General features: G+C 34.6%; 1 protein-coding gene across 3 annotated transcripts in view; it reads left to right on the forward strand.

The window, feature by feature from the left end:
• Positions 1–9,657, forward strand: part of Not1 (CCR4-NOT transcription complex subunit 1) — a 55,301-nt gene extending 45,644 nt beyond the window's left edge. For all 3 annotated transcript variants that reach the window (XM_074171739.1, XM_023171302.2, XM_023171301.2), the window contains 4 exons: positions 832–1,216; positions 2,859–3,184; positions 4,103–4,551; positions 9,339–9,657. In XM_074171739.1, the coding sequence (XP_074027840.1) occupies positions 832–1,216; positions 2,859–3,184; positions 4,103–4,551; positions 9,339–9,414 (1,236 nt within the window). In that variant the 3' untranslated portion in view covers positions 9,415–9,657. The remainder of the gene's footprint in view (positions 1–831; positions 1,217–2,858; positions 3,185–4,102; positions 4,552–9,338) is intronic.
• Positions 9,658–13,101: the final 3,444 nt, after the last annotated feature.

Consider the following 13,101-nt stretch of genomic DNA (forward strand, 5'->3'; position numbering starts at 1 on the left):
TCTAAAATGAATAGGAAATACAGTAGAATCTTTCTAATCCGGCACTATTAAAAACCAGAGGGTTCTGGATTATTGGAATGTTCGGATTACTGGATTGTAGAGAAAAAAATCATAATAAATAAAATAATGTTTCCTTTTACTTGAGATTTTTAACTGCACACTATTCTCTCTTCAAGACAATAGTTAAATACGTATGCACTTGCACATGATAAGTTTTGAGGTAAGACTGCTAGGCGGCGACAGAGCGCATAGGCGTATAGTGGCAAGAGAGGCGCGGGCGGGGGGTGCCAGATTAATAGAGGTATCAGTCTATTGAAGTGCCAAATTCGTGAGATTCTACAGTATTATTTAACTGTTCATATTTGTATGGTAATATCAAAATCACCCCTTCGATTTTTGCAAAGTTTAACTTCAACTTGTTAGTAGATAAATAACTGGAGTTGATTCAAAGGTGTATTCATTCTATCTTTACCTTTACTCATATAGTATAGTGTTCAGTTATAATTGTAAATTTCAAATGAAATTTTTAATTTCAAATAAGCTCACCACATATTTTTTGAGATTCCACACATTGACATAACATTGGTAACAACAATACAATGTTACAATATTTTGTCTGCTTTCTGTTGGCTTTCATGTGTAACAGATCAATGTGTATAAGACAAATCAAAATTTCTAAAATGTAATATTTGTTCTGGTTCCCTTCCATAGTTGAAAAAAAATATCTTCGGTGTCTTATAAAGTTTTATTATGTAACATTTATGTTTAGTTGTATATTCATAATCAAGAATGAGTAATTATACCATTGAAGTTATAAATATCTTTCTGAAGGTTCTCGGTATTGTTGCTGGCTGCCTCCTTCAAGATCACGATACTCGCATCACGGACTTCCAGCAGTTACCCTACCAGCGAATTTTCACCATGCTCTTCTTAGAATTGAATGCTCCTGAACCTGTATTAGAAGCTATCAACTTTCATGTGCTTACTGCCTACTGCCACACTTTGCACATTCTACGCCCCTCCAAAGCAGCAGGCTTCTGTTATGCTTGGCTTGAACTAGTTTCACATCGTGTGTTTATGGGCCGGATGTTAGCAACAAGTCCACAACAAAAGTGTTGGCCATTGTATGCCCAACTGCTAATTGATCTGTTTAAGTACTTGGCGCCGTTTTTGAGAAATGCTGAATTGGCCAAGCCTGTGACAATGCTGTACAAAGGTTGGTATTATGATTATTATTATTATTGACAAAATGGTTAGGGCTTTCGCGGCCGCAGTTTTCAGTGTTACTATTTTTCGAGTTCGTAGGACGTGGTTATTTGGAATTGCTTCCTGACGTTTCGCTGACGAGAGTGGTTAGCTTCTTCACAGGTTTATACATCCTGGGTTAATATCCGATGACTGAATATTACGGTTTCGTAACGCGTATTTATGCTGTGTCAGGTATTTTGAAGTTGAAGAGTTATAAGGCTCAAAACAGAGAGAAGGCTAAAGTAGTTGTACGTGCATATCTATCTTATATCCCTAAGGTCACAAACAAAATTGAAAACTCTTGGGGAAACATAACATAGAAATGGTTTTCAAACCCACCAAGAAGATACAATGTAGCCTCAGGTTGGCTAAAGACAAAAGGGTTCCGCTATCAGCAGCAGGGGTTTATCCCATACCGTGCACTTGTGGGAAGGAATACATCAGAACCACCAAAAGATGAATTGGAAGAAGGCTGAAGGAGCATGAATGAAACTGCAGACTAGGCCAAACGGACAAGTCGGCTATGGCAGAACACGGAACTCATTGCCCCCAACCAGGGATACCATAGCTGACTGGTACAGGAGGCAGCAGAGATCCACAAACACACTGATAATTTCAACCGAAAAGAAGAAGCTATGAACCTCAATCGAATATGGAATCCCATTCTAACAAGTTCCAGAATAGCTAACAGCATGACGTCAGGTAGAAAAAGGTCAATAAATGTTACTGACAAATTAACTAATCCAGGTATAGTATTTTTCACTCCAAATGATATTGACTTATCAACTGCAATAAACTACCTGGTTTAAACCCATTGTGTAGTGTAGGGTAGTGAAAAATTGTGATTCCCATTCCTTCATTTGTTGGGGTTTACCACTTGAGGGTCTAATTAGTTTCATTACAATCTTTAGCCTATACCATATATCCTGAAACCTACTATACAGGTATCAGCACTCCAAACTACCTGACACAGCATACATACGCACTACGAAAATGTAATATTCTGAAGAAGTTAGCCATTCGAAAAATAGTGACACTGATTATTATTATTGTTCAAAAATCTGTCAATTATAAAGTTTTTATGAAACGAATAATTATGAACGTGTAATATAAATGTTCTCTCAACAATAAAATTATATAAAATGTAAAACTGGAACCTCTGAACCAACATCGTTGGTGAAAACCAGAGAGTTGTTTGCAACAGAAGTACCCCTCAAATTACACTTTCATTTCAGCCAGTGAATCGTTTCATTTAAATTATATTTTTGTGTTGCTACTTCATCAAAAGTCTGTGTTGTGGACATATTCTGTCATTGACCTCTTTAAATTTTTATTGTAATTTGCTGTTAGTATTTCGGAAACATTATTTGTTGTATATATTGAATCTATATTGAAATATGAAATCTTGAAATTTTGACATTTATCGACATTGATTTTCACACAGACAGAAAGCTTTTTATAACTTCACAAAATAAATCAAAATGGCTTTTCAATCACACTTCATAAAATGACCAGAAGTTCATTAGGTATCTGCATAGTACGTAGAATGACTGGAAAATAAAATACAAGAAGTGAGTTTTTTAACGTTAATGACATATTTCCCGTTTCAGGTACTTTGAGGGTTCTGTTAGTCCTTCTGCACGACTTTCCAGAATTTCTCTGTGACTACCACTATGGCTTTTGTGATGTCATACCTCCCAATTGCATCCAGATGAGAAACTTGATTCTCTCGGCTTTCCCTAGAAACATGAGATTACCAGATCCATTCACCCCAAATTTGAAGGTTGACATGCTGCAAGAGATATCATATGGACCAAGGATTTTGGCTAATATCGCTATGATGATCACTCCTCCACAGTTCAAGAAGGATCTAGATTCTTATCTTAAAGCACGGGCGCCCGTTACCTTCTTGTCAGAGCTAAGGGGTAACTTGCAGGTAGGGGTTCTAAAACTGTAAATAAAATCAACCTAAAATGTTATTAATTGAATCTAATGAGCAGCAACCCAATATACAAACGTGTTTTTTCGAAGGTGTTCATAAGTACATGTGATTAAGGACAATAAATGAGTGTAATATGATATGTGTATGTATACACATACACATATTTTCATCAAACTGGCAATCGGACGACCCATGACTTCTGTTATCGATCCAGACCACACAAGTATCTCTTAGAATCGACAAAAGCATTTTCATTGCATATAACAGCTTCACAGCATTTTTGGTCCCTTGACTAAATTGCAGAGGTACAACAATGTTGCAAATGGCAATCAGTCAACCCGCTTTCAAGATGGTCATTTGGACAAATTGCAGAATTGCATCATGGAAAAGATGGGATAGCAAGAATGGGAACCTTTGAAACGCAAGGTGGTTTCATTAAAAGTTGATTTGCTAAAATTTGTCCTTTACCACCGAACTCTTAGTGTCTCCATGATTCACTTTTTTTTTTGTTTGGTTGTGATATTTTTGATGAACAAACTTTTAAGGTGGGGAGTGATGTGTGAAAGTTTGTACCTGAATTGAGTGCAGTACAGGAACTTACCCCCTTTAGACATTGTCATGGGAGGCGCATGACAGTGTATAGAAAAAACATAAAAGTTGTTGAACATATTTTTGTAATTAATGTCACTTTTCACTTTGATAAATAATTATGTGAAATGAACGACAAAAAGAGTTTAATAGAACTTTGGGATTTTATTACAAAGAGAATGGAAAAACTAAAAACCACAAAATACTATAAATCCGTCAAAATATACGGTCCACTACAACACCAACAAATCCAATGTTATCTGACTCATTTGGACAAAAATATTGTATAGCTGCTTTTTGTATGTACAACAATTTTTTTTTCAGATTTCTAACAACCCAGGTGTCCGCTACAACGTACAACTGATGAATGCACTCATTCTTTATGTTGGTACACAGGCTATTGCATACATCAGGAGCAAGGGGCTTAGCCCCAACATGTCCACTATCGCTCACAGCGCACATATGGATATCTTTCAAAATCTTTCTGTGGATTTGGATACTGAGGGTCGATACCTTTATCTGAATGCCATAGCAAATCAGCTGCGATACCCAAACAGTCATACACATTATTTCTCCTGTACATTGCTATACCTGTTTGCTGAAGCCAATACCGAGGCTATCCAAGAACAAATTACAAGGGTGCTGCTGGAAAGGTTAATTGTTAATAGGCCTCATCCTTGGGGTTTGTTAATAACATTCATTGAACTCATCAAGAACCCCACATACCGATTTTGGCAACATGAGTTCGTACACTGTGCTCCAGAGATTGAAAAGTAAGTATTTTGTCTTTTTTTTTTGTAACGAGCCCGACAAGTAAAACTCTCCAGCTAAAAAACAAATTCAATACTCGCTGTTCTAATTTACTCGAGAAAATTTTGACCAAATGTAATTTCAAATTGAATTATAGCTTGATATTACTTTACATTGACTTTTTGCCATTAAACTCCATACTGCTCAATTACGTATATACAGTTCTACAAGCTTAATTAATAAACTTGAGAATGAACTTACTACCTAACCTACATTGAAATTATAAACTCACCATAAAGGAGCATGTAAAATCAATAAAACGAGTAAAATGTACATGCTCCTGAGCAATGAATTTGAAAGTTCTCTTTTCATCACATGAGCAAAGACAAATTCTAACAGCGAAAAACTGTTTTTTTACTTGTATAATAATAAAAGTTGGCTCTCGTTCTTGAAATTTGGTTTTCTAGTAGACTTCTCGAATGTCTACCTAATGAAAAAGGTAGTTCCAGTCAGTTGAAAGATATATGTTTTGAGAAACTGCATCTATTTTAAATGGGTTTGTACAAATAAATCACCGGGTAGAAATAATGTACCAGGAAACAACATGAAGGCTCAACAGTTGGAGTACTCAAGGGTTATTCCACTGCACAAACATAAGAGGAATAGAAGGGGAGCCAAAAAGTATATATCACATGAATAAAATATATCCATCTTTTGGCTTATAATTTAGGTAGAACCAAAGTGGATAGAATGAAAAAATCAGGTATATATAAAATAGAGTGTGGCGAATGCTCTGCAGTATATATAGGCCAAACCGGTAGAAATTTTGACATATAGCTGCATGAACACGTCTGTTTGGACAAAAAATCTACAATGAAAACTCCCGATATAACCGAGTTTTCAAACTTCACATTTCAGTTTTATACTAGATAATGGGGTCAAACCTGAAACAGGTCGTAGTGGTAATTAGACAAAAGTGTTTTTATTCATTTCATTAAAGTGATCATGAATTACCACAAAATAAACAAGTCATCAATCACACATATAAGGTATGTTTCATGAAGAAACACAATTGGTCACTGTTGGCTACGAAAATAATTGATTTTTTGTAAATACTTGATCTTTAATGCTCTAATGTTCATTTTCTCTATTAAAATTTTTTCTATTATTTTCAGTACTTTTTCATTTGAAACTTTTCTTTAAAATTCTACGAAAAGATGTTTCAGAAGCCACAATTCCCAAAACGTCATTAATTCACTCTTTCAATGGTTCTTATTGAAATACCTAATACAAAATAAATATTTGTGTCGAAATAGTAATTTTTTAAATTTATTCATTGTTACCTGTAACAAGAGATGTTTTATTGTTATTCGATTCACATTTAACACTTTGAAAACAGTTGAACACTTTAAAAATTATTTCACGTACCTGAGTCTTGATGACTGGTTTTTTGTTAGGCGATGCCATTGTTTTAAAAATACAAATTATTCAGACAATGCCAAACGCTTCTGTACAGAGCATTTGTGTGTCTTACAAGATCTGTAGTGGGGGTTACATTGAAAATGAGTTGTGCGCATGGGGTCTGGCTCGCCATCACGTTTGGCGCTTGCTGTATATTTCCTTGCAATATTGAGTAATTGGACTTTTTATATTGAATGTTGATTTTTTTTTGAGACAGCCAGTTAATGATATCAGCTTTTTGCCAGACAGTTGTGTCCATGATGACGACAGAGTTTAGTTCAAGATTTGGTGAAATCTTTAAAAATCAACTTTCAAACTTTTGCGCGTCCATTTCCTCGTGGTGGTGGTTAGTTTTCTTGAACTGGAAGAGTAACAAAGGGTTTTCCAAAAAACCCGACTCTCTGCCTCCGTCTTTTGCCAGCTGGCGCTTTTAATCCGGTTGAGAAAGAAGCCTTCAATAAAAGCTTGTCAACAACTTTTTATTTCTAAATCTTACCATACCTTCGAGACAGTATGGCCTTGATTCAACCAAGTCTAATCTAAATTGATGGATGTAGCCGTTACTACGTGGTACGAAATCATAATGAAGAAACGAGAATGTTTAATGAATAAGTTGGAAAATGTCCTCATAGAACGAAACTGTAGTAACGTTAGTTACAAATATATAAGTGGTAAAAAACATAGAAAGTTTCAATTCTCTTTTGTTTATTAAGTCTAATCTAAATAATAAATTTTTCTACCTTCAAGACGATACTCTCGGATTCTTTTCAAACAATTTCCTCTCTTTCTATAAGAGCACATTTCCTACCTCTTTTCATAAATTTAATGTTCATTTGCTTTAATGTGCGCAATAAAACACGTGATATTTTGGGCATCGATTCATCAGAATTTATTTCGGCTGCTACTTTTTTTAAGGGTAGGATTTCATTTCGGAAAAAGAATAAATGGAATTTCCTACGAATATCATATTTGGTGCAAGCTGAATGCTTTGTTTTAAGAATTCTAATTTTGATTTCGTTCATAGCAAAGCTACAGCTTTAGAACATATCACGAAATACCATAAAATTAACAAATGTTCAAAAAGTAAAATATAAAATCTTCAGAAGATACTGAGCAATAAAAATAATAATACAGTACATACATACAATGCTGTGTCTCGTCGACACTTTATTTGAATTAGGTACTACATTGATTAACTGCATCGTTATGCATTCCGTTCACGGGTCCCCCGATACACATTGTATATAATAGTTTTTTCTCATTCAGATGAATTCGGACGTCTGTGTTTGGTTTGACTGTTTTTACTTTTCATATTTCTCACAGTTCACAGCACAGAATTAAACTAATTTATAATGATATTTCCCTCGTGCCAGTCCTTAAACAAATCCTTTAATTTTTATTTGATATAAATTTCTTTTTATTTACTGTTCATACTTTACCTAAAATTGTAGTTACCTGATATTTTGACGTCTACTACATTATAACTTTTTAGGAATGGATTAAGTGCATTATTCCTCTTTTATGTTTATCTAAGGATGGTATTATACAAAAATATTATTTTTATATTATTATATTATTGAAAAGGGAATTTCCAATTTTAGAGTTTTTATAACAGAAACTGTCAGTGTTGAAACATACCTAAATATTTATAACTAGATAACAGACGAAAGAACAAAAAATTAATATTAACCCTACGTATTATTCAATGAATTTTATGCTCATGAATGTTAACATAACCGCGCTCAGCTGATGGGCCAATATTCATGTCTCTCTATCTTACGGCAAATATAATCTGCCGTTTTTTTTTTCTGCCCCGCAAACATCTCTGTGGACCCAACATAGCCTCTTATAAATTTTAGCCGCAGAATATAATTCAAATTTTTTATATTCACTTAATAAACATTGATGATGTATGACCATTTAGCTGCGTATGATTTTAATGGAAGGTGATAGAATGTTTAAGACCACAAGCTGACAACAATGTTTTCTTTTAATGCAATAATATTTCTGAGAATTTAGTGCTTAGTATTACGGAATTTCATTATAGTCAATTGTTTACATTATTAATAAACGTGACACTCTTAAAATTTGGTTTTTCCGGACTATCAATCGGTCAGGAAAATTACAATTATACAGAAACCAAATGCTATAATAAGATAGGTGTATTGAAAAAAGTGTGACAGTAAACAAAAGTATATTACTCTAACTGAAGGAAAATCCCTGGAGAACTCGGCATGTACAAAAATTTAAGGTGTCTATCTAGATTAAAAACTCATATTTAATAAATCATGTTGATCATGCAGCCTCTCTATTAAGTTCATATTGATTCATTAGCGGAAACTTGCATAATATAACAAGTTTGTATATTTATTCGTTAATTATTTACATTGTGCATTTCATTAGTTTGGACTTCCATTGTCTAATATGATATAAAATGATTTGAAATCCCTGATAGAATCAATAAAATTAAAAAGATCAGCTAAAAAAAATAACAAATATATAAAGCAAAAGAAATGAAATTACAATGAAATAAAATATAAGCAACAATTGAAAATTAAACAATTAACAAGAAATTAAAATTAAAAGATTTCAAGCCAAGTTACTTCACGACGCTTCGATTGTTAGTATCCACAATCGTCTTCGGGTGATGACTGATTCTTTCAGGGATTTCAAATCATTTCATATCATATTAGACAATGGAAGTCCGAACTAATGAAATGCACCATGAAACTTCGTCAACCACCTTCAAACAAATTATTTACATTATTAATAAACATGACACTCTCAAGACAAGAAGGTACATTCACAATTATTATACATAACTGAAGAATACATGCAAATAAGGTTTCTCCAGATTATCAATTAGTTTGGAATATTCCAATTATATGGCAACTGAATGCTATAAGATACATGCATTGAAAGAATTGAGAGAATGAAACAACATTGTTCAGGAAATATCTCAAAAAGTTTTTGATACGGAAATGCCACTACTTGTTGCAGGAATGATAACTTTGACACAAATCACATAAATAATGAGAGTAAAAGTTGAATTAATTTTCAAGAGGTGCTCGTTGATTTATATTTTATTCGATTTTATATATAATTTCCATTAGCTAACTGGTGACGAAGATTTTTGTTTTGCAAGTTCAAACGTTTTTTCAAATTACATATCTGCATAATTACACTATTCAAAAAACAAATTATCACTCAATATTTTTATAAAAACCGTGTAAAAATTGAACCTCAAGTATATTTCTTGTGAAAAAAGAATGTTCTTTAATTTTATTGTACCTTACAAAATACTTGTCATAAAGTCAAATAAGTTATATATAATTATAATTCTTTTCAGACTTTTTGAGTCCGTTGCAAGATCTTGTATGGTGAAGTCTACGGTGCAAACACAGGAAGGCGAAATACAAGAGTGATAAAACTTTTTGTGATTTGTACATAATGATTATATAAATATTAAAATTGTAACAGATACTTTTTAATTATTATTTTTTGTTAATTATGCTTGATTTGGGAGAACTGCATTTGATTTTTAGAATGTAAGATGATTTATAATGTATAGATATTAATTAGAACTGTAAAATATCAGGTATTTTTAAGAAATTTGCAAGTATTTGTAATTAAAGATATATGTGGATGTATTAAATGGTTTTCAAGTTTTCAGCATTTATAAATTGGTTTCACTTTTCCTATCTGCCTTGTTTTAGTAGTAAATATTTTCTAGTCATATTATAATCTGTTTATAATTTTTTTTTTTTCCGTTAATCAGCTGTCGCCCCCATATGAACGCCAACTCTCAAGTTGAAAAACTTGTGCGAGCTAAGGACTAACGAGGTCTTACCTTTTAAGTGTGATTCCTAGCACGGTTGCAGAATCCCAGCTTCAACCAGATAAATTCTCTCGAGAAAAATATCTGGTCGAGGCGGGAATCGAACCCACGGCCTTCCGATCGTCAGTCGGGCGCACTACCACCGCAGTGGTGAATGAAATTGAAATAACTAATGATATCAAGGACCAAAGTTGAATGGTGGTAGATGAACAAGCCCAGCTCTACCTCACTTCAAGGTCGCGCGTCTTTGGTGTTTGTCACTTGAGTGAGTGGAAGAGAGAAACATCTGACGTAATCGATGCAAGATAAGGGTGGAATAAGTATGGAAGAGATTCAAAGAGCGTGGGCCCGCTTGAAACTCCGCCTCACTCCTCAGGCCTTTACCCCTGAGCCCCCTTGTAGCGCACCAATCACGTGGTCATCGACAGCTGAGGGAAATTAAATTAAAGAAAACGATCGGTATGAAAAATGAACACAGATCATCGGCGTGGTAGACGTCCTTAGCCTTAACACCAACGTGTAAATTTTGATATATTTATGGCGGTGTTTTGTCAGCTGTCATCGACGATTCAGAGTGATAAATGAAAACAGAGAAGGATGGACGGAGTATAGGAGATATTCAAAGAGCGTGGTTGAATTATAAAAATAAAAAAGTAAATGAAAATATTGAAAGCGTGAAAGTGATATATTAATAATGATGAATGAAGAATCTGACTTGAGAAAAAACATGGCGGTAATGTAACGGACATTTAGAGGAGTATACGGGGTGTCTCAAAATACATCATTTAAGAAAAAACATGTCGATTTATCAGAAGTGTAGCGTTTCAACGTGCGATCTCAATATATTTATTCAAAAGTGTTGGGAAGTTACGTGTTGTGGAGTTGACGTTCGGAGGTGGAAGCAATGGGGGAGCGAAGTATTCGACAAAGACATTTCAAAATACGTTGTTTTACGTACGTTTCGACCGTTTTGCGTGCATTTATTCGTTATCGTTTTTTCGTTTCGTTTTCCGTTTTTGTTGAGGGTATATTATTATCATAAGGCGGTGAGGTTAGGTAACAAAATAGAAATAAAACATTTCATTAGAAATTCATTATACATTTTTATTTTGGTAACATAACACAATAAAATATCTACGTTTCGGAGACTGCAATTGTAGTTAGTTCGATTGCGAATGTGATGCATACAGGGTGAGACACCTTCGTTGTTGTCGAATGTGGGAATCATCCATGTCGTATTGTCGTGGCCCTCCAAATTCACAACGCGTGTAGGTATATCCAACTCGTGAAATTTCGCAGTTAGTCATATTTTTGATGTCCTCGCACATAACTGACATCCACATCTTGTAGATTTTTCACGAGTATGGCATCTAATCGATTATATTCCACAAAACTAGAGGAATACCTCAATCCGTGAATGTTTCGTTTCAAGTAACAGGCGGTACGGCGATCTTCTTTACTCAAACAGGAAAATGGTGTGTTTGGGAGCAGTAAAAAGCTGCTGCAATAAATTCCAGTCCTAATGGCTATTTCTTTAGGCTGGAATTTTCGCTCGATGATAAAGCCTTGAATATCTACAACAGCTATTCTCATGTTGACTCTGCGATTTATACTAAAGCAAAATCAAATGTTAAGTTCCATTTTTTAATAAATTCGCTGAATGGGAGGTGTTCTATGACGGTGTCGTGCACAATGATGCAATAGACTCCACGGCTCCAGTATTTTGAGGAAATAACTCGAATGCGATTTCAAGTTTTACATCAACACTGGAACTTTTGTTGCTCTCGTCTCTTCTAGAACAATCGATAACGAAGAGAGCTTTGTCTGTAAAGGCGGTGGAAGTGAAAAGAGAGTTATGTTAATTAGTAATTTTATGGCTGGGACTGAATTGTGAGTAGTTGAAATAAGCCTGTGAAAAATTTACCTTTGCAAAATTCATATGCATATTTTCATTGGGGTAATTCTTACCGTTTAGAATGAGCCTTATATCGGTGATATTCAAATGATAGAATATTGTTGGATCATTGTTGACTTTAGTGTAATCACGATTTTTTTTTTTTGAAACATACATCACAAAGCGAGGGCTTTCGAGGAACGAGAAAGTCTTGATGGCCCATATTTCATTTTTTGCACCTTGTATGAGATCAAGTAACATATGAAGTTCCTATTACCTGAACGGTATGAGAATGGGAGTGTCAGCTTGGATAGCTTTCAAAAATTGCAATTTAATTTGATCATGCGGGAAGATTCCTTTAACTTTGAGTTCCATATTTTCAATTTCCAACTCAACTTCCGTTTTCGGTGTTAGTGCAGCAGGAGTCTCTTCTATTTTGAAACAGTTGGTATCATCTCCAGCTCGTACTAATCGAATGGTATGTTTACCGTAGAAAACACTGATATAATCGTTGAAAATACTCAAAAAAAAGCTTGGGTATGAGCATGTTGAATGTTAGATGTGTTATGTTGATGACACCCGTATTGGTGGGAAAAGTCCAACCTTAGGTAGCCAAGTGTTTGATATCTTCATCGGTGTATGTGAGAAAGCCTCTAACAGTACTAACATTTCCAAGTTTATGAACTGATTCCAATTCCTTACCACTCTGCTCATAAGTAGCAGATTGAAACATGAAAGCGCCAGCATTGTTTACGAATGACACCTTACCGTCCCCTTTGGTTTTCTCAACTTTTCCGCGCCAGCATTATTTACGAATGACACCTTACCGTCCCCTTTGGTTTTCTCAACTTTTCCGCTAATGAATAGCAGACTATCGTACAAAGCATCGTAGGAATCCGATCGATTAACGTTGATTTCAATAACATCGTTGTTGCGAAAAGACTTGACATAAGGATAGTAGGTACGCCACTCTACCTTTTATATGGACTCATCGTTTTGCGGTTTTCGGAAAATGTTGAACACTTGATTGGATAACATGATACCCAAGAGATTTCAGAAACAATTTTTTTTCCGCTGTCAATAGTTGTCGACTAGTAAAGGTCTTAGTGAAGACTGGCGTGGGGTATGGAGATGAATTATTTTTATAGATAGTCAGCACCATACTTTCGCTTCAATTCGAAACGAATTATTATTTCTTCGTTTCGGAAATCAATGAGCCTAGAATGTTGGTCGAGCACTCGCAGAGTAATATTGTTTATTTCGTCTTTATGTGCAATAGGTAGGTAAATGAGGTTATTAGGTGTTTCGTCAATTGCGTACCCAGGATCAACATCAACAGCAAATTCGTATATCGTATGAGACGGTGTGTCGTCCAAACGT

The sequence above is a fragment of the Leptinotarsa decemlineata genome, unplaced genomic scaffold, assembly GCF_025532065.1.
Source record: "Leptinotarsa decemlineata unplaced genomic scaffold, Ldec_3_MD MMD2_tig00000035_RagTag_RagTag, whole genome shotgun sequence".
In the NCBI taxonomy this organism is placed as follows: domain Eukaryota; kingdom Metazoa; phylum Arthropoda; class Insecta; order Coleoptera; family Chrysomelidae; genus Leptinotarsa; species Leptinotarsa decemlineata.